This window comes from Rissa tridactyla, chromosome 7, assembly GCF_028500815.1.
Source record: "Rissa tridactyla isolate bRisTri1 chromosome 7, bRisTri1.patW.cur.20221130, whole genome shotgun sequence".
Taxonomy (NCBI): Eukaryota; Metazoa; Chordata; class Aves; order Charadriiformes; family Laridae; genus Rissa; species Rissa tridactyla.
In genome coordinates this window covers 25,582,067-25,600,841 of record NC_071472.1, presented here as the reverse complement: position 1 = coordinate 25,600,841, position 18,775 = coordinate 25,582,067, and the positions used below count along the sequence as shown (strand labels likewise).

At 40.2% G+C, this 18,775-nt stretch overlaps 1 protein-coding gene across 2 annotated transcripts in view; it reads right to left on the bottom strand.

Annotated features, from left to right (window-relative positions):
• Nucleotides 1-18,775, bottom strand: part of RAPGEF4 (Rap guanine nucleotide exchange factor 4) — a 156,152-nt gene that overhangs the window by 61,130 nt on the left and 76,247 nt on the right. Inside the window, exon 6 of one of the 2 annotated variants that reach the window (XM_054208785.1) lies at nucleotides 18,587-18,651. In XM_054208785.1, the coding sequence (XP_054064760.1) occupies nucleotides 18,587-18,651 (65 nt within the window). Of the gene's footprint in view, nucleotides 1-10,770; nucleotides 10,774-18,586; nucleotides 18,652-18,775 lie in introns of both variants that reach the window. The other variant, XM_054208787.1, reaches the window with a different exon arrangement.

Sequence of the window (18,775 nt, the reverse complement as noted above, 5' to 3'; positions counted from 1 at the left end):
AAGCAGAAAATGATCATGAGAAACTGTGACAAAATGGGACGTTGACAAAATCCCTATCTGTACATTCATGGATTCACATTTGGGCCATTCAAAGAAACCCTTCATGAAGCCAATCACAAAACTCCCTGTTTAAATTGCGGTGAAGCAGAGAAAGTATTAATTTTAGCCTCCATTCCTTTGAAGTTTCAAATATTTATGCATGAGAGCAATACGATAAATTTAAATAGGACTATTCATGTGAATAATTATATGCACACATTCAATCTCCGGAGAAATAGGCCTTAGATTAAAAACTATAGGGCAAGGGCTGCCTTTATTTCTGTGCTTCTTACATCACTGAGCAAGCCACATGCAAACAAATAAATAATATAATGAACAACAATAATAGAGACCTAACATGAGGTTTGTATTTGTCAAGTTATTTGAATCTGCTAAATAAAACCCAAGAACATCTCTTATAAAAATACATTTTTCTATTCCCCTTGTTAAATAGCTGTAAAGGGATGTTTCTTCTGAGCCTTTACATATGAATGAATGCTTTAGATCTACAGCAATTTTGATCTATAGAATCAAATGACAGAGGGGACCTAACTCACTACTCTCAAACATTAATGTAGGAAATGTGTATTGCAAAGAACTAAGATCAAATAAAACAAAACCCAACGAATCATGTTTTTCCCATGACCTCAGTGTAGCTCATCTCTGAACAGAACAGAGAACAAGTTTCTGTATTTACTGGAGTTAAGCATGGCATGTGAGGTTACCAGGGTGATCGGATAAACCTGTGCATTACTGTTGATCCCTCTATTTCCAACGGCGGCACTGAAAAGAACTGCAAGTGACATCTGTTTTCCTGCTGGCTGGCAAGAGATCCAGAAGAAACAAAGGAGAAAAGCCACACAAGTCGAAAGGTGGCAGCAGCAACAGCCACATAACTAAGAGGTCTGTTTGTTCTACGCTCTCAGTATTTACTGCTATTGGTGATTTAGGGCTTAATCCAAATTCCACTGAAATCACCGAGTCCCTAATTGACTCGGTGGGTTTTGAGTCAGGCCCATCGCATTTGATTCTCATAAGTGTATTTCAGGAAGCCAAGCATCTTTAGCTCTTACTGGTTCCAAATGACTTCTGATGACTTCTGACGACTGCCATTTATGACTGACTTGCTTGAATATCCTTGTACACATCTCCTGAAAGGCTATCAGTGCCCCACCTGGTTCACATGGGAGGAAATAAAACACACGAAAAAACATTCCCACAATATTGTTGAAAGTATAGCCAGTCAGTAAGATACAGGTGACAATTAACATAAGTCCCTACAGCCCTTCCACAAAATACCTACCTCATCTGTTCTTACTTTTCTTTCTCAAAACCATATATCCACTTCCAAAAAGTTTCCTTTTTTTGGGGTGATATGTCATCTATCTGAGCTACTTCAAACCAAAGGCATAAATAAGAATTCCAAAGATGGAGAGCCTTTGTAAAGATAACTTTTTTCCCAATACAACAGAATAACTACATAGCAGGGATAAAGCTAAGCATACAGTACCATAGCTGTGGGAGTGCATTTCCAGGTGGAAGGCAGTCTTGGACAGAGTATCCTAAAGTCAACTCCTGTTCCCATCTGCAGAGAAAGAGTGCGTCTAGGCAGACTGCACCAACCTCTGCTAGGATGCTGCAGGTAAAACAATATACTTGGTGAATGCAGCTTACTGAAAAACATCAGAGAAGCAGCTGGCCAAAGATCCTTTCTTAAAACGGTCCTTTGAAAAGCATTTTTTGCCAAAATTTGAAGGAAAATGTTACCAATATTGTAGGAATTTCTGTGCTCTGTTAGCCTACACTGGATCTCTGGAGTAGCCTTATGTAGAACATGCTGATACACTGACCAACGCTTGTCATCAGAAAACAACCTACATCATGATGTCTAACCAACCCCTCAAGGGGCTCAGTCCATAAGAAACCTTGGCACACAGTCGCTGCCACAGGGACTTCTGATGGTTGGGACACAGTACCAGGACTGAGCTCTGCCCAACCCAGACCACAGTCGTACCTGCAGAGAGACCTCCCCACGCCCCTCCAGAAGACAAGAAAAGTGGAAAGAGAAATACAATCATCACTACCAAGCTGGAAACATTTCGGTCACCTTTTCACTATCTCCCCACAAATATATGTACCAGCTGGGAGAACCAACCTGTGGTCCCCAGCACTCTCCACAAGATAGTACTGTCAGCCAAAGAGCAAAGTGCCTGGTCATGTCTCCAGAGTGGAAAAGTCCAAACCTGACAATGACTGACATCCTGCCAGGTCTGTAGGTGACTTAGCAACACTTTGCAATTGACAAAGGACAAATTACCCAGAAAAAGCACTGTTTCTGCTCTTCATCTTTGTTTACCAAACAATGCAAGTTATTAAAAGCACCTGTAACCAGACTAGATAGTCTAAAATTGTATCACCAAAGCATCTTCAAACCACCCATGCTCACAAAAGACAACCATATAGTTTTTTAAGAAATATCCGCAAACAACAAAAGCAGGAAGCAGGGCAAGGTATGGACAGAGGAACACACAGTCACAAGGATGTTTGCAAAATCAGGGAACTTCCACAGAAACAGGAATTAATCACATTTTAAAAATCTTCTGAGTTTCATAAACCGGTAGCACCTGTAATCTAAATACCCATAGATTTAACTAACTACAAACTAACTAAATCAAGCAAAACAGACTAGTAGAAATTGTCAGGACCAGTGGTTAAGGCAGTTCAGTTTTATTCTTTTTCCTGACTGCATGACCTTGCAAAAATCACATAATCACACTGTGTTTCATTTCCCCCTTTTTGGAGAGAGGAACACTAATAATTTCTACCTTTGTAAAATGCTTTGAATACTGTCAGGAAATGGGCTACTATCGAAATATTCAGAGTAATGATGACTGTTTTAAAATCTGTATTCTTTAAATGTAATACAATGTGAAGTCTAAGCTGTATTTTAAAATACATTCTCAAATTGCTTTTCTTTAGTAATCTACATGTATTAATAGCATAAACAGGAAAATGTGTCCCTTTAAATTCTCAAACACAATCAGTGTAGCAAATTTATTGGAGAAAGTTAAATTGAAATTGCATTATTAACACTTCTACAATGTTTCTTTGACAAACTGCAAATGTCCGTCCTTTTAACACAAAATGATTCAGCCATTACTAAAAATGATACTTCACTGTGAATGTCAAAGGGAAAAAGAATATTGCAACAGACTATGGCCAGTGCACAAAACCCCCAGAACATGGCTAATGATGTCTTATTTTCCTGTCATTTTTATACTTCCCTGCTACAATGAAACAGCTGCTATAACTACACCGCATGCATTGAATAAAATGTCAGAAAATGCTAACTCTGCTGTGAGCATTCCCAATATTCTGATAGAGGTGTGACTACAGTTGTCATAAAGAATCTCAAGCCAGCATTGTCACGGGTTTCTCTGCTGCTGCATTTTTTGAACCTACAAAAGGATAAAGCATTTTTTTCATTGTCTCTCATGAGAGTTACAGGCTTCCTCGTATCCATGGCTTTAATAGTAAGTTTACCTGAAATTGTTTACTTCCTGAGAAACAAACTATAATGATGAAGATGAAAAAGTATGATAAATATTAGGCAGCAAGGTTACTGGTTTTTTAAGACCTGCCTCTCACCCATGCTACAGGTATGCAGCAACTCTTCAGAAGGCAAACTGAAGGGAAGTTGAAGATTAATGAGCTTCTGGAGGATTTATTTCACTTCTTTCCAGATACCTTTATAGCTTTTGCACACATCTTCCACCCTGAAGTCTCCCAGGAGGCATGCCTCTAGACAAACAGGACTGGATGGGCTCTCCTATGCTGTGATCACACCCAGATGCCAGAACTGCCCTCTGAGGACTCAGTGGTAAAATTTCAGATGAAGTGGCTTCATGCCAAACATAAGGGTGCCAAAAACTGGATAAGAGTGTGAATTAGGGGATGAAATTGTGAACCTATTAAAATCAACTGTAAAACTCTTTAGTGTAGTCAAAATGCCACCCAAGCGAGGCAGGAGCACCACTGTCTCCTGCATGATAGCAGTTTATGCATTGTGTGACCCCAGCTCGTCATTCCACTTCTGAGTGTTTCAACTTCTCCATCCATAAAATGGGGATGACAGTAGCTACTCACACCTCTGACTAGTGACAAGAATGAGAAAAAGAAAACACTGCTGAATGCTGCAACTGAAACCCTGAAAGTCTAGTGCCTGCAAATTCATTCTGAGCATTTTATAATGATTTTTTAACATAGAAAAGAAAAGTCATCAAAGGGAGACAGGGCTAGAGGGCATTGAAGGTTACCTCCTGAATTTCCTGGGAAGGTCAGCAACAAGGTAAAGCCTCTGGCAAGCAGGGAAGAGAAGTTAATTTAAACCCATTTTGTGTCTCTTCTGGTGACTCCACGTTCCTTCTTCTCCAAGTTTAGGACAGTGCATTGTGTGAATGTACATGAAATGAAGAAACACTGAAGGAGTGCAGCACATCTGCCTCAGATTCCAGCTGCCCTATCTACCCCATATTCTTCTTCCTGTCATCCTTTTCAGAAACAAATTTTAGCTAAAAATGAAACTGAGAAGGAATAATCTAACAATATCCAGTGCAACACCTTCTGTTATCCTACTTCACAGGAGATTTTTAACAATCTATATCAATGTTTTCCATCTACACAGCATATATTTCCTAAAAAAGGTAAATGGTTGTTTCTGTAGTATATGAAAGTAAACAGAGGAGAGAAATCCCACACTGATGGCTAGACCAGAACACATTTTAAAAAAAGCACAAACATTCTTCTTTCAGCCAAGTATTTCTTTACTTCAACAGCTTTGTCTTCTGTCATAAACATAAAAACCATTCAAGCACTTCTGTTAAATTTACATATTTGTGCGTCAGTGGAAAAGACAGGCATTCTGCTCTTGGCAAATATCCACAAAACAACCTTATATTCCTTAAAACTTCTATTTCCCACGATGTCTACAAAAAGCTTGTCAAAATGGAGGGTGCTGATGTGCTGAACCCAAGACTCTCAGGCTGTGCAGTTCATCTATTGGGTGGCTTTCAAAATTGGATTGTGCTCTTGTTAGGGTAGCGCCCTTCTTCCTACTGCTTCAGATGCAAGATACAGCTCCCGTCCCTCCCTGGGACGCGTTAGCACTGCCACAGGTCTGCTAACCACAATGAACCTTCGTGACCAGACAGATCTAACCAAAACAGAAGGGACCTGGTCATGAGGGACAACATGCATCTTCTAAGCACAACCCATCAACATCATTCCCTCCTCCTGCTATGAGCAGGTGTAAGAGACGGCCCGTAAATTCCTTGACGAGGGAGAGAAGGCCCTCCAAGCCTTCAATGGAATGCCTCAGACATTCCATTGGAAATAAGGAAGGCAAGGAAATAAAAAAATGCAGGCCTGACATTCAAAGACTCACAGGCACTGGAAAAGCAGTGGGAGGACTGTCTTGTGAAGACAAGACAGTTCTGCCACTTGTGTGATGAGCTTGCTAGTTCTCGGTTCTTGAGGCCATTGTGTCCGATAAGTGACCTTTGCTTCATTATCCATGAAATGCATATGAAAGCGCGCATCCTGCATATGCCACTGAAGATTATAGAGATCATGATAAACATGTATGACTATGGCACTTGTCTCTCCACCCAAATCATGCTACATGTCACCTGGGAGAAGGGAGAAACCTGGGACGAGGCTGTCTTTGGCAAGGGGGGTGGACCGTGCTAATTCAGCAAATATAAAAGGGGAAAATAAGTGCCCCTAGAGAAGGGAACAAGGAAGAAACAAAAGCAGATCGTAGCTGGGAAGATTTTTCCCAAGAAAGAAGAAGATTATGCCTGGGAAGATTCCCTGAAAAAGACACTGGAACCAGGACCGGTGATCTCTTTATCTCTCTTTTTCTCTGTCTTTTCCTTTCTCTATCCCTCGGTTTCTCTTTTAGAGTTGTTAAGTAATGGTTAGAGTTGTTAAGTAACAACCTCAAGCACCGCTTGCCATAAGTTGTTGTATACCTGTTGTTAAGTAACACAATGCACACCTCACTGCTTGCCATAATTTGTCGTATACCTAACCAATTATCGTGGACTTGTTAAGACCTGTACTAATCATTCTGGGAAACTAATAAATGTTTGTATACAGACCTTGAGATTTATCTCACCTTAGTCCGTGCCGTTGGGGATTTACGAATCTGAGTCGCTTACCCCCACTCTTTCCTGAAAGTGGGATGTGACGGGGGGGCACATCATCATCTGATTCAGTAATGGGCAAAGTCCAACACATACGTTCAGGGGGGAAATACTGGCCATGAAGGGTAAGAGCTTTTCTTTTTCTTTTACAGTAAAATCCAATTGTGGTCTCACACATTTAACCTGCATGAAAGGAAACTCATTGCTGTATTAGCTCATCGGTTAATTCAGTGTTCTTCAGGTACTTTAGTGGCAGTAATTGTATTGATTAAAAACATACAAAGGTATCTGGAATCAAATTATTAGATCTGAACAACATGGATTAATTTGTCCCGTTTTTCACATTAATTCCATAATGCAATGGGAACAATCAGTAAATAAAATACAAACACTGAGTTAATGTGCATCTGTATGAACATTAGGTATTCCCCAAGAAAACAGTAAAAGAAGAATACTATTAATTGCTGCCAATCTGAACAAAAATTAGCATTGGAAAATAGTAAATATTTCATATATTTGTAAATTTTCTCCTTCTCTCCTCCTAACTTCCTACAGAGCTTGCAGCTGCCTAACTTGCTATCATTTAAACCAGGCCTGTTCACATTTGTTCTTATTGTTTTGCATTTCGGCTCATCTTCCTGGATAACTACTGAGGGACAGACGTTTCTAAACATACTCCAAGCTGCTTCTGTTGCTAAATGAATCCTTATTGCAACTTGAGAAAAAATAGGCTCCACAAATGCACACAGAACACTGCAATAATTAACCCGAGACTGATACGAAGAGGCGAAATTACTCTACCTGACATTTTCCCTAGCTAACCACATCTCTTTATACCCCAGTTCACATAGTATGTTTCTGAAAGAGATGACCTCTTTTTACCTCTCTCAGTATGTAGCCCAGGCTGTGTAAATTCTGTGATGTCTGGCTTTTAGGGATATCACAGAACCAGCCCTGTCCTTGTGAAATGGAAAAAGGGACCCATTGTATGTATTTTGTAATTTATCCCCATTCTCCTATCTCTCTTTAATGTTGGCATTAATTTTCACATCATCGCTAAAAATATTGCTTCATCCAGCTGAAATCTGTCCCTGCCATCCATCAACCACACACCTCCTTTTTAAACATAATCTCAAAATCTTCTTTGGCTTAATTGACTCTTTAGTGACTCTTTGTGGGCTGTATAAAGGATAAGGACCGTAGCACTATGTTAAGCAAAGCACAGTGTGAGAATGTTCGCTGTTCCAGAGAAGTTTAATTACTGTAATCCAAACCTGCTTGTCTGGAAATGCTGCATGTACCTAGAGTATTCCCAGCTAACTTGTGTTAAAAAAACATCATTTCTGCAATAATGTAGGAATCTTCAGCTTCTCCATGACAGCTGGTCTAGGAGACTGTCTTGGGGAAAGGAAGATGCATCCTCCCCAGAGGAATTTCCGTTAGAGTGAACTCCAGTATTATTGCAGATTGTCCTGCATCTGTACGGCCACAAAGTCACACAGCACTTTCCAGGCAGCAATCCAGGTTCTCTACCCCAAACCTCATAGCAGAAAAGCCACACAAAACACAAAAGACAGCATTCCAAGAACACTGCCTGTAACACTGAAGAAATCGAACAGACTAAGTAGCACCCAGGAGCTCTAGCAAGGCAATCTCCTTGTTTTCTTCTCCTTCCTCTTTCCCCCAGTTCGGACCAGTATACCGGGAATATGAGAGCGCCATTCTATTGCACAGGCCCAGGACTGCTGTGGAGCAGTGGCTACACATTTACAGTGCAGGAATGCCAGAATGCCAGAAACCTTACTGTTACAGTTTTGTTGACACAGGTTTTTTCCAACATTACCCTGGAATGTGCAGCAGCTCACACTGACAGCAGAGTGTGAACTGAACTGGGGGAAATAAAAGGGGAGGGGGGCTGTTAGGCTCCTTTATCTTGTGGACCCCTATAGTTCTGCCAGTAAAGATGAGGAACGTTGTGCAGCTAGTGACAATAGGCTTTTCTTAGGTTCATTTCCCAGACTCATTTGGAATAGCCGCCAGAACCCAGCAGTTTGCAGACCACAAGCTGAAAATCCCTAATCTAGGCTGGCTCTGAACACAATTAAGACAATACAAGAGGAGGGAGGGAGAGGGGAACAAATATTTGCCTGGATCTGTATGTGTATTACAGCAACAACAGGAATACATTATACGAATCTGTATTTGAACACAGGAGACTGAAGTCACACAGATTGATTTGTGACTTAGCAGTGAATTGCAATGGAGCTGCACGCTGGCCTGAAAAAACCAATCCCCTGCCAGTTGTGCCTCCGCTTCCCTTGCAGCTGACCTGGGCTGGCAGAAATGCCAGGTTTGGGGCAGGAAAGAGTCTCAGCCCGTAGCTGACAGAGCTGGTAGTGCTTTGTGCAGAGGTCACACATTTAAGGCTGCAGACAGTTCCATCCCCTCCTTGAACTCCACACCCAGGCTCTGTCCTGTTGCTGGTGCCAGCCCTGGCCACGAAGCTGATTTTCATCCACGTCAGCAGAAAATTAAGGTCAGATAAAAGGTTTATGTGTTTCTGACAGTTCTGCTCCCTTCCCCCCAGGTAAGCAGGAGCGTCAGTGTGATGGAGGAGACGGCATGCGTAGCTGGTTGTAGAGAAAAGGGACGTTGGAGGGGGGACACCGGGGAGGACAGCTGTCCTGCAGTCCCAGTGGAGGTCACTGGAAACTGCTGTGGAAGGGTGGCCACAGCCCTGCGGTTCTCCCCGGGCCCAAATGTGCTCTGCTCTGGGACCCAATGCTCCCACCATCTTCCTATTGCACAGCCACCCTCTCCCACCTCTGCTCCTGGTGTCACCGCTGGCCCTCGTCAGGGCTGGGTTAGACAATGGGTTTGGGTGAAAAGTAACTATCTGAGACACTGTGCAAAAGGCTACAGGGAAAGAGTGGTGTCACAGAAGATGTTTCTTTAGGCCCCTCAGACTCACGCATTTGAAGTCAGCTACTTTAAAGAGTGACGATGGACAAAGCAGGACTGGGAGCTTTACAAAGACTTAATCATAAATCTCCCCTGTCACTGGCTCTTTCTCCATCCACTTCATATTTAAGGTTATTATAAAAATTGTTTACATAATTTCATTTCCTAAGATGAAAACAAGCGTGGCTGAGTAATCCTAATTAGAAGCAGTGCAATAACTGGTATTGGAAGTAAGATTTTTTTTTTCATTTTTATTTTGGAACCTAAATTATGTATTCTTTTCATTTCTCTACTAGTCAACTCAGCTATGTGTATTTGTATTTCCTCTCTAACTGCTATCTTTAATTTTAAGACAGCTGCATCACTGATGATAAAGCACACAAAGATCAAACACGTTCACAATCTTGTACCAAGCTTTCTTCCAGGAGGAAATTTACAAAAAGAATAAATAATGAAAAGTCACAAATCATAAATCTTTAAACACCTGAACAGCACTTGCTCCTTAACCATCACTGGAGATAATAGTCCAATTACATTTTCGGCTCTTTCATAGATATCTGACACTTTTGCCTCAGCAATTATAACTTGGAATGGCTCTAAATGAGCACCGCAAGGGAACACTGGTTTGGTGGTGGTGTTCTTTGCATGGGGCCAGCACAATGGGCTCCTGGTTCTTGATTAGCTAACACAAAAAGAAGAACAAAGTCACCGGATAGCTTCCCCCCACTATTTATTAACCTCTCAAATTTTTGTCATCTGTACACAGACAAAAAAAGATGCTGCTAAATGATCAGATCAGACACACTGATTACTTCTTACTGACTCAGAACTATAATTGACTTTGTGGAATACCAATTTCCAGCATGCATTGTAGGACAGGCAGTCAAAATGCTCTGCGAGAGATGATATGAGTGACTAGAAGGGATCTGATTTTAAGATCCCTGATCCAATTTTTCTGCCAAACTTGAGAAAATAATTACAAGATTCGAAAAAATTCATTTTGCTGTTTCAAATATAAGTGCCAAATGTGTTACTTGTATACGCTTGATTTGTCTGAAGACATGAACCTTGAAAAGGACTTTTTTTCTCAGTATAATTATCCGCTCTTTCTGCCTTTCAACTACAAGAGATAAATGGAGCATATGTGCATGTTTTTTATGGGTTGGGACAGAATCACACGGAAGACACAGCCAAGGATCAAGAGTCATCAAATGTGACTCCACAGTGTATATTATCAGACTGCCCTTGCCAGCCCTGGCAGGTAAGGCAATATGCTGTTTCCCCAGACAACTGGAACTGAGTGTGATGTTCCTATTGAAAGAAGATCCCACATTTATTTCCCAATATGGAGTATTTTACAAGTTCTAGCATTTTCTAGGAATTTCTGTTATTTTTCCATTATTTATTTTATTTATCTAAACTACAATAGCAACACTCATTCAGCTAGGCAAGAGGAGTCAGAACAGGAAAACGTCTCTTCAGCCAAATTGCCTTTCCCGTGCTACCCCAAGCTCCTCTCTAACCCTTTTGTGGGGAAAAGGATACTCAGGGCGGAGGCGAGAACTTCCTTACTCTGCTACCCTGAAGAAGGCCAACCGTGTGAGTTAGATCCCCTCCAAATTACAAGATTAACAAAGTAATATATATCACTTAGTTTTTCATTTGTCTATTGATTTCTGAACAACTTCTCCCCACTCCCAGTGACTCTTAGGATTATCACACCAAGGACCGATCACAACAAGCTCCTCTAAAAAAACTCATTTGAAATGTATGAACACATGTGAATTCCGTGCCTTACAACATTCTAAGTAAACCATCATCTTTCTGTCTGACAGCCGCTCCACCTTTTCTGTGACTGCGAGTTCTTTGTAGCAGAGGCCTCCATCCCCCCTTTGCATCACAGCACCCAGCACAAACAAGAATTACAATGCTTTACCATACACATAAATTGCAATAAAGGCTAACACAAAGATTAAAAAAAAAAGGCAAGAGAAGTGGAGAGCACCAAAAATAACAACAATAACTGCTCGAGGGGACTGTTCATTCAGACAAATACTGTGGAGATCATACGTATTAATGCTCAAGTGTAAAATTAATGGAACTAAAAACTCATATAGTTTAGCTCTAACATTGACTTGAGTATATGGCTTGTTCTGCTTCTAACAGAGAAGGTCTCTCTCTCTCCCTCTCTCTCACTTTCCTGTACCTCTCATTTTTCATCTTCTTGCTCCTCACTCATGTAAAAACCCACACTACCCTGATTTGGACCTTGCAGGTAGTTTCACAATGACTCAGAAAGTCATTGCAGCACTTAAAGAAGGATACAGTTGCAGACACGCTTTTCCAAGCTCGGTTTCCCATTCCTGAGCAAAGGGGCAGTGTTTGCTTCTGGAACGTTTTGCAGCTGTGACAGGAAAGGGAGGCTCTGGCTTCAGGTGCTGACGATTCAGCTGGGCTGTGCTATTGGACACTATTCACTATTTTTCCCATTATTCATCTTCTCCCAAGATAAATGTGTCAATTTGGTTATATTTTAAAACTGGAATACACCTACATATATTTAATCCTCTGTTCTTATTGCTCTTAGAAAATGAGGGTAAAATTTAAAATAAGAATATTCCTGTAGCATCTCTAGGTTGCAAAATTCTGCCCTTTTCTACAAAAAGTTTAATTCATCTACCAAGAGAAGTCTTGCCTCCAACTTGTACCAACCTGACTGTCATTGTAGACAGCTCTATTTAACCTTAGGACCAGCACAATGAAAACTCCCCATTGTAGAAAGAATAGACCATATTTTTTCTTCCAAATTCAGGGAAGAGCTTCAAGGACCAGGGATCCTTGAATGGGATCAAGTATGCACTGAAGAGAAATTAAGTTATTTTGACAGTACACTGGTAAATACACAGCAACCTGGACCAAGGATTCCGGTCTTCTTCTCCACAATACTACTCATTCCTGTGTAGTAATAGATCAAACGAGAATCACTAATAGGATCTGCAGGTTTCCTATTGGGACTACTCTGGCTAGTTCTGTATTGGTCAGATTGAAGCTCAATTATATGATTCAATACAACTGAAGAAACGGTTTCCAATAGAAAATGCCATTAGGGTCTCCAGAATTCAGGGTAGACAATGAAATCATGGGTCGTAAATATTTCACAGATTATCAGGTAGCTGATAACAGAAGATGGAGTGGTGCAAGCTTTTCTTTGAGGCATCGCTATTCACACTGGCATCTGGAAGGGAAGCCTACAGCTGTATATCATCTCCGTATGGCTGAAACTGCAGATAGTGATGTACCAACACCTTCCCTGGCGGTTCTGCAACAATTTAGTTCATGCAAAGCCTACTTATGTAAGCCAGCAGACCTACTAACAATTTTGTTTCCATTAAAGAGCTCTGATGACATCTAAAGACCTTCACATTTTTCATGATGAAGTTCATTACTAATGTATGAAAAATGTATTTTTCACAGGCTCCTACTCATCTCACGCTCCTGTCTTTGTTATCTCTCTTGCCATATGCTGTCACCATGTGACTCATTGCCAGGGACTATATGCACAGCCTCTGCACTAGCCAAACTGTTACAGGCTGTGATAATGACTGAACCCTGAGCACTTCCACTTAGAGCAAAACGAAGAACTTGAACAGACCTTGAGGCAAATTACTTTCATATATGTGAAATTGGTGCCAAAATACCAGAGCAGCCCCTCAAAGTAATTGGTACAGTTAGGACTGCACAAAGACATTTTTTAGAAATATTTGCACATAGTGCTTTTATGCAACCATTTTAAAAACAGAAAATAGAAGGGGGTTATTTTTTTAACCCTATGCTAACATTGTATAAGAGAACTGATTCTGGCACAGCACCCAAGAGAGGACAGGAATTAATGCCCACATATCACTGGGCAGTTAGATAAACCATCCACAGAGAAAATCAATTCTGTTATAGCACAGTTTCCATGTGAATGTTGGAGAGGTTACCACTTCCAAACACCTTGTCACTGCAGCTATAATCTTGCTAGAACACTGCCTGCTTTCCTGCTCTCTCTTTTTACTTTTTCTTGTAGGCTCACAATCTCATGTGAAACATTTCCCTTAGCATTCTGCTAATGCTCTAAAAACTCCACATTTGACAATCTACCAAATATGTTAAAAGATAAGCTTTCTCCTCGGTCATCTAGGAAAAGTAAATTGAAATATAGGGAAATCAGAAGTACAATGATTGTGTTTATTGCTAGAGTAGCCAATATGGTGAATGAACATGATTATTACTGGTGTCTTGTGTGGGCTCTTCAAGGCTGCATCCAGTGAATTGTAATGTCATCTTTACAAACACTACACTTTCAAATGCCCAGAGCTATATTTAAGGGCTTGAAAATTGAAATAAGTGAATATTCATTTGCCTGGAAATGTTGAAAATTGCAATATTTTGAGGATTAACACTTAGATTATATCCTTCTCTGTCAACTAAAAGATCTTTTCAAAATAATTTCATTAAATGCATTTAGAGTTGATAAAATAGAAAATCATGTTTTAGCAATCACTCAAATTATTTAAATCCATAAAAATCAGCACGACACCTAAGCCTTATTGAAATTTCAGTAAAGAAAAGGAATCTACATCAAATTAACCGGGGAAGAAGATGGATGAAAAGGTGACTTTCAGCACATCCTAGAGGAGCTTTGCTACATCGAGTATTACTTCGTGCACTAGGGGGAGCTCCTCCAACTCTTTATCACAATAGAAACCTAAGGACAACGTAGGGAACGTAATGGAAATGAAGCAGGAGAGAGATTTCAAAAAAAACAGGATATATCCTTCACCCAATAGCAAGAATGACTGTATGAATTCGCACAACTTAATCAGCTTATATCTTCTGTGTTCAGTGTGGTTTCCTCGGTACAAAGGAGATGAAGAAGCACTTTCCCCCTTTCAGGATGCATGCTTTCAATGAAGGCGGCACAAATTTATGTAGGTTTTCAACAGTCACAGAGATTAACTTCTACAAAAAGAAAGCTAGCATGGTTTTTGAGGTGAGATGTTTTAATTGACTGTGTCACAGAAAAAATATATGTGAGCAGGTAATCAAAGTCTGTACCATAATAAACACAAAGAACTAAAGTCCGTACCATAACAAACACAGATAAGAGGACTTCATTAACACTGCTCAGTCAGTCTCCATTCTTGAAATTCTCTGCTTTTGAGCACTTAACTTTTCAGCCTTCCTTTCAAGCAGATATTTTTTTGGGTGTAGTTTCTTGAGGATGTGGGGGTTCTTTTAGCAAACTGCAATATGGAGATTCCATTATGGAAAACAATCTAAAACTTCAGCTTGGATCATGAGCAGGGTTAGGACTTTTTCAATACCAACTACTTGATTAAATAGAAGAATTGTTATTAATCACAGACTTCTATTCTTTCTGTGGATTGTTCCTATGCTTTCTTATGTACAGCATCCACAGTTTGCAAAGGAGTTTAAGACATTTACTGATAGCAGAAAAAAGCATTCGGCACCATACCCCATAGGAGAGTGGAGATTCATACTCCCAACGGGTCTGTCCTCGGTTCTTACCCACATTCATTCCTGTGACTCTGCAATTCATTTCTGCAATGCCCTCTTCTTTAAATCTATCTTATATATCACATCTCCATAGAAGAATGGGATATTTTTTTACTCATATCCTACTTGGACACCAGTAGAGGGTGGAAAAGCACTGGGGAGACAGCTGTGGTTTTCAGTTAGTGTCTGGCTTTGTAACAATCAAAACATTGCTCTGGCAACTGGAATGAGTGATTGCGAGAAAACCCACACCACTAAGCATCAACACAGGAATGCCCAAGTAGCCCAGGACCAAAGAGGAACAGTGTGGGAATTCCGCACAGGCAACGCGCACATCCTGTGCACAAGCTCGCGGTACACCTGTAACACGCCTCTCGTCAGCTGGTTTCAACTCAGATTTTTCAAGGCTTAACAATATGGTTTATTTTGTTGGGGGTCGCAAATGGCACTCCTGAATGCCAGAACAAGCCCCAAATGTGGAGCTCCTCGTCCAAAGGACAGGATTGCTAGTACATCACTGGTAAAAGCTGTTTAATATGTGCTCTGTATTTTCCCCCAACTTCAATGTCAGAGAGGTTTGATACATTTCAATTCAAAAATCAGCCAGAAGCATAATCTCAGCATGGCAAATTCAGCGTGGACAGGGAAAAAGTGGCCAAATTGTAAGAACAGGATCTTGCAGTGGGAAGCACCACGCAACCCTGCTGCCAGCTCTGCTGGTAATATACGGAAACAGAACCACTACCTATTCTGCCTGCACACTGGAATCCGACCTCCCCTGTGTTCTAAGTACTCTTCTGTACCTTTTCCAAAAATGTATTTGAAATTATTATTGATTTTGTCATTTTGGCTTTAGGGTTATATTCATCTCACAGATCCAGCTATATCCAACTCTACCCCATGAGAATTTTCAAACTAGAGCTAGAGAGACTGGCATACAGATATTACACTAACTAGTTAAAAAGATCAAAGTTGTGTTACTTTCCCTTATGTAAGACAGCTTTAAACTTACTTTGTTTCCATTGCTCAAAATATAACCGAGGACAGTAGCATACTCTGTCTCAGTATTTTACGCTCAATTTAACTGCTGCATTGCATTAAATGATGTGCAATAATGTAACCCTAAATGCAAATGAATTCGTGTTTGGTAAAAGAAAATCTCTTTGCTGCCTTCTACAAATAGAATTTTTTTAATAGATTTTAATGAACAAGGAAAATTAAACATCTGGAAAACTATGGTGAGAAAATTTCAAGGCATGTATTAGAAGAAAAATCTTACGTTACTCATCAAAAACTAATAGATGTGATGGGAGAAAAAAATTAAGCTATGAAGACGAAACTCAAATAATTAGAAAATATGGAAAATCATCTATCGAAGTGCTTGTAAAGGACTCAGCACAGACTAAAAGAGAAAAACATGCATTTCAAATTTCAAGAGTGGAATATATGGAATTTCATGTGAAGCAAATTATTTATTGTTATAAACTTCCCTGGAAAATTACAACACACATGCCCCCCAACATAAATGCATCATTACAATCAGAACTACTGAAGACGTTATCTCCTTCTGTCGAAGAGTGTAATGTTTTCTTACCATATGAAAGATTTTGAGGAACTTTCTCTGAATCTCAGAAAGTTCCTCACTCAGTCTTTTTCTGGACATTACAGAGTAGCCTGCAGGCCTCTCCAAGCTATAGTTGCTGCCAGTCCCACAGGGATCATTCTGGCAATCTAAAGATATAAAGCAGTCTAAAGATGTCCTGCAAACACTTAGTTCCCTTTCCCTGGATGAATGTCCTTCCCTGATGCAGTAGTCACTTTAACAGTCATACATCACCCTAAAATAAGCAAAATATATGAAAATTACAAACACAGGGCTGTTTTTTGCTACACTGTTATCTTGTATTTCGAATAGCTGGCAACAATTCTGGGAATCTGGCCCTGCAATCCCAGTATCTCCCCGATCATTCAAAATTGACTGCAGGGCATGAAGATCGACATGTTGTGTAAGCGCTATAACAGTTGTACAGTTTAAAATTGCGAGAATGAAGCTTGCATGCAGTAAACAAAATACCCGAGTATTTATCTCTGCTGCACTTACCTTTCAATTAACATAATTAAAGAGAACTGTGGCCATATGGCAAAACCACAGAACTAGGATTCATGAACCATTCCTATGCTGTCTAGGTTCTTCTGCCACATTTGTCATGGGACTGTCTGAGCTCCTCCAGGATGACACAAGGTGATAAGCATCTGTCACATATTTACTCTCTCACCTTCTCTCCACAGAAATGTGTACGGTGTGGGAGGGAGAAGGCTGTTTTATATATGTGTCTTGGAAAGGAAGTTAATACGGTTTGCAAAGGACCTTATTCCTGTAAAAGTCATTGAACAGTTTGAGCCTGCCCCACCCAAGTTCTGCCTCCTACCCAGGTGAACATTTCTTTGTGTGGGAGGAGTCCTGTTGTGCTAGGAAAGCCCAGCCACTGGCAGGAGTATTAATCATTAAATTTTGCTTCGTTTCTAAAATACTTTGTACCAGAAAGCGTATACTATCCTTAGCTGAGCATCACTGCCCATTACTGGGGGAATATCACCTTCTAGGAAAGACAGACGTTTCCACCTTGTTACCTCTATCTGCTTCAGAAAACACAACATTTTTTAGTTGGGATCCTACACGCGATGCTTTCACTGAGAGGACAAGCAAGACCCCTGATCTGGCTTAACTCCAAGCATAGCACTGAAACGCCAACATCTTAGAGAAGCACTGAGACTTAACTCATAACTGTTTGTAAAATGCTTACAGAATGAAAGGTGCTATCTAAGTATCTAAGAGTTATTACTCAGTGCATGGAAAAATGTTTATTTTCATACAGGATAAGACTGTGTCAGGAAGTAGTACAGGATTAGTGAATAAGACTCTAGAAAAAGGAACTGCACACCGTTACATTCATACATTTAATCAAGGCTGAATGTGACAATTAAGAAAGGTCAGTACCCTTGAGGAAGCAGGACAGACAGACAGGGAGAGGTGGAAGTAGTTATTTTCGCATTAAGGAAACACGCTAAAATATTCATTGTCTTTATCTGCTGTCAAGGGATGTTTTTTGTGTAACAAAAATACCTTTAACCTTTTAAAGACATCACAAAAATGCATCCAATTAAACTCCTATGTCCAGAAAGAAAGCATCCAAGCATCTGTTTAGTACTGCAATTTTTCTACTCCTACCATAAAAAATCTAAAGGTTAATGCCTGATACTATTTCTTCGCAGTATTATAATTACTTTAAACACAGCATAGAAATATTCATGAATTCTTTCAGGTGGATCCTCATCTGGTGACACTAAAGGCACAGAACTATTGTACAAAGGGGAACTGGGACGTTAAGCTGGTCTTTGAACACAGGAGAAAATTCACCCTGAACAAAGGGCCAGAACAATGCCTATGCATCAGTTAAGACTCAGTTAAGCCTTAAAATAGGATTTAATCGTTAATTTTATGATCCACTGGCTATGCTCTGGTCTTGTCACAGTGCTGCTTTTCTTCCTTACCCTCAACACCTTTCTGACAAAGATAGGACAACCAGATTGTAACACAAACTTCGGCAGCAGTACACTTTCTAATAATGCTGATCCTAAACAAGTTGCTTTCTCGAGTTATACAATACAATGTCTAAAGCATCCTTACAATTTGTACACTGTACTCACATCAACCGCATGCTTTGCATTTGCACTTGGTTCTTTTCAATTTAATGCTGTACTTTTGTATTTTCCCCCCGTCCCCATCAAGAACAAAGGCAAAACTAAGTGTGATTTACCTTATTACAATTTTTAGAAACTTGGCAAAGTGCGCCGCTTGACATACCGTCCTTATCTGGCATTCCTAAAAAAAAAGAATACAGAAAATAAAAACATATGGTACATTCTTTAAGGAACAGTGGAGATATTCATCCACAGAACAGGGAGTTAGAGGGTTCAATACTTTGATAACATACACACTAATCTAC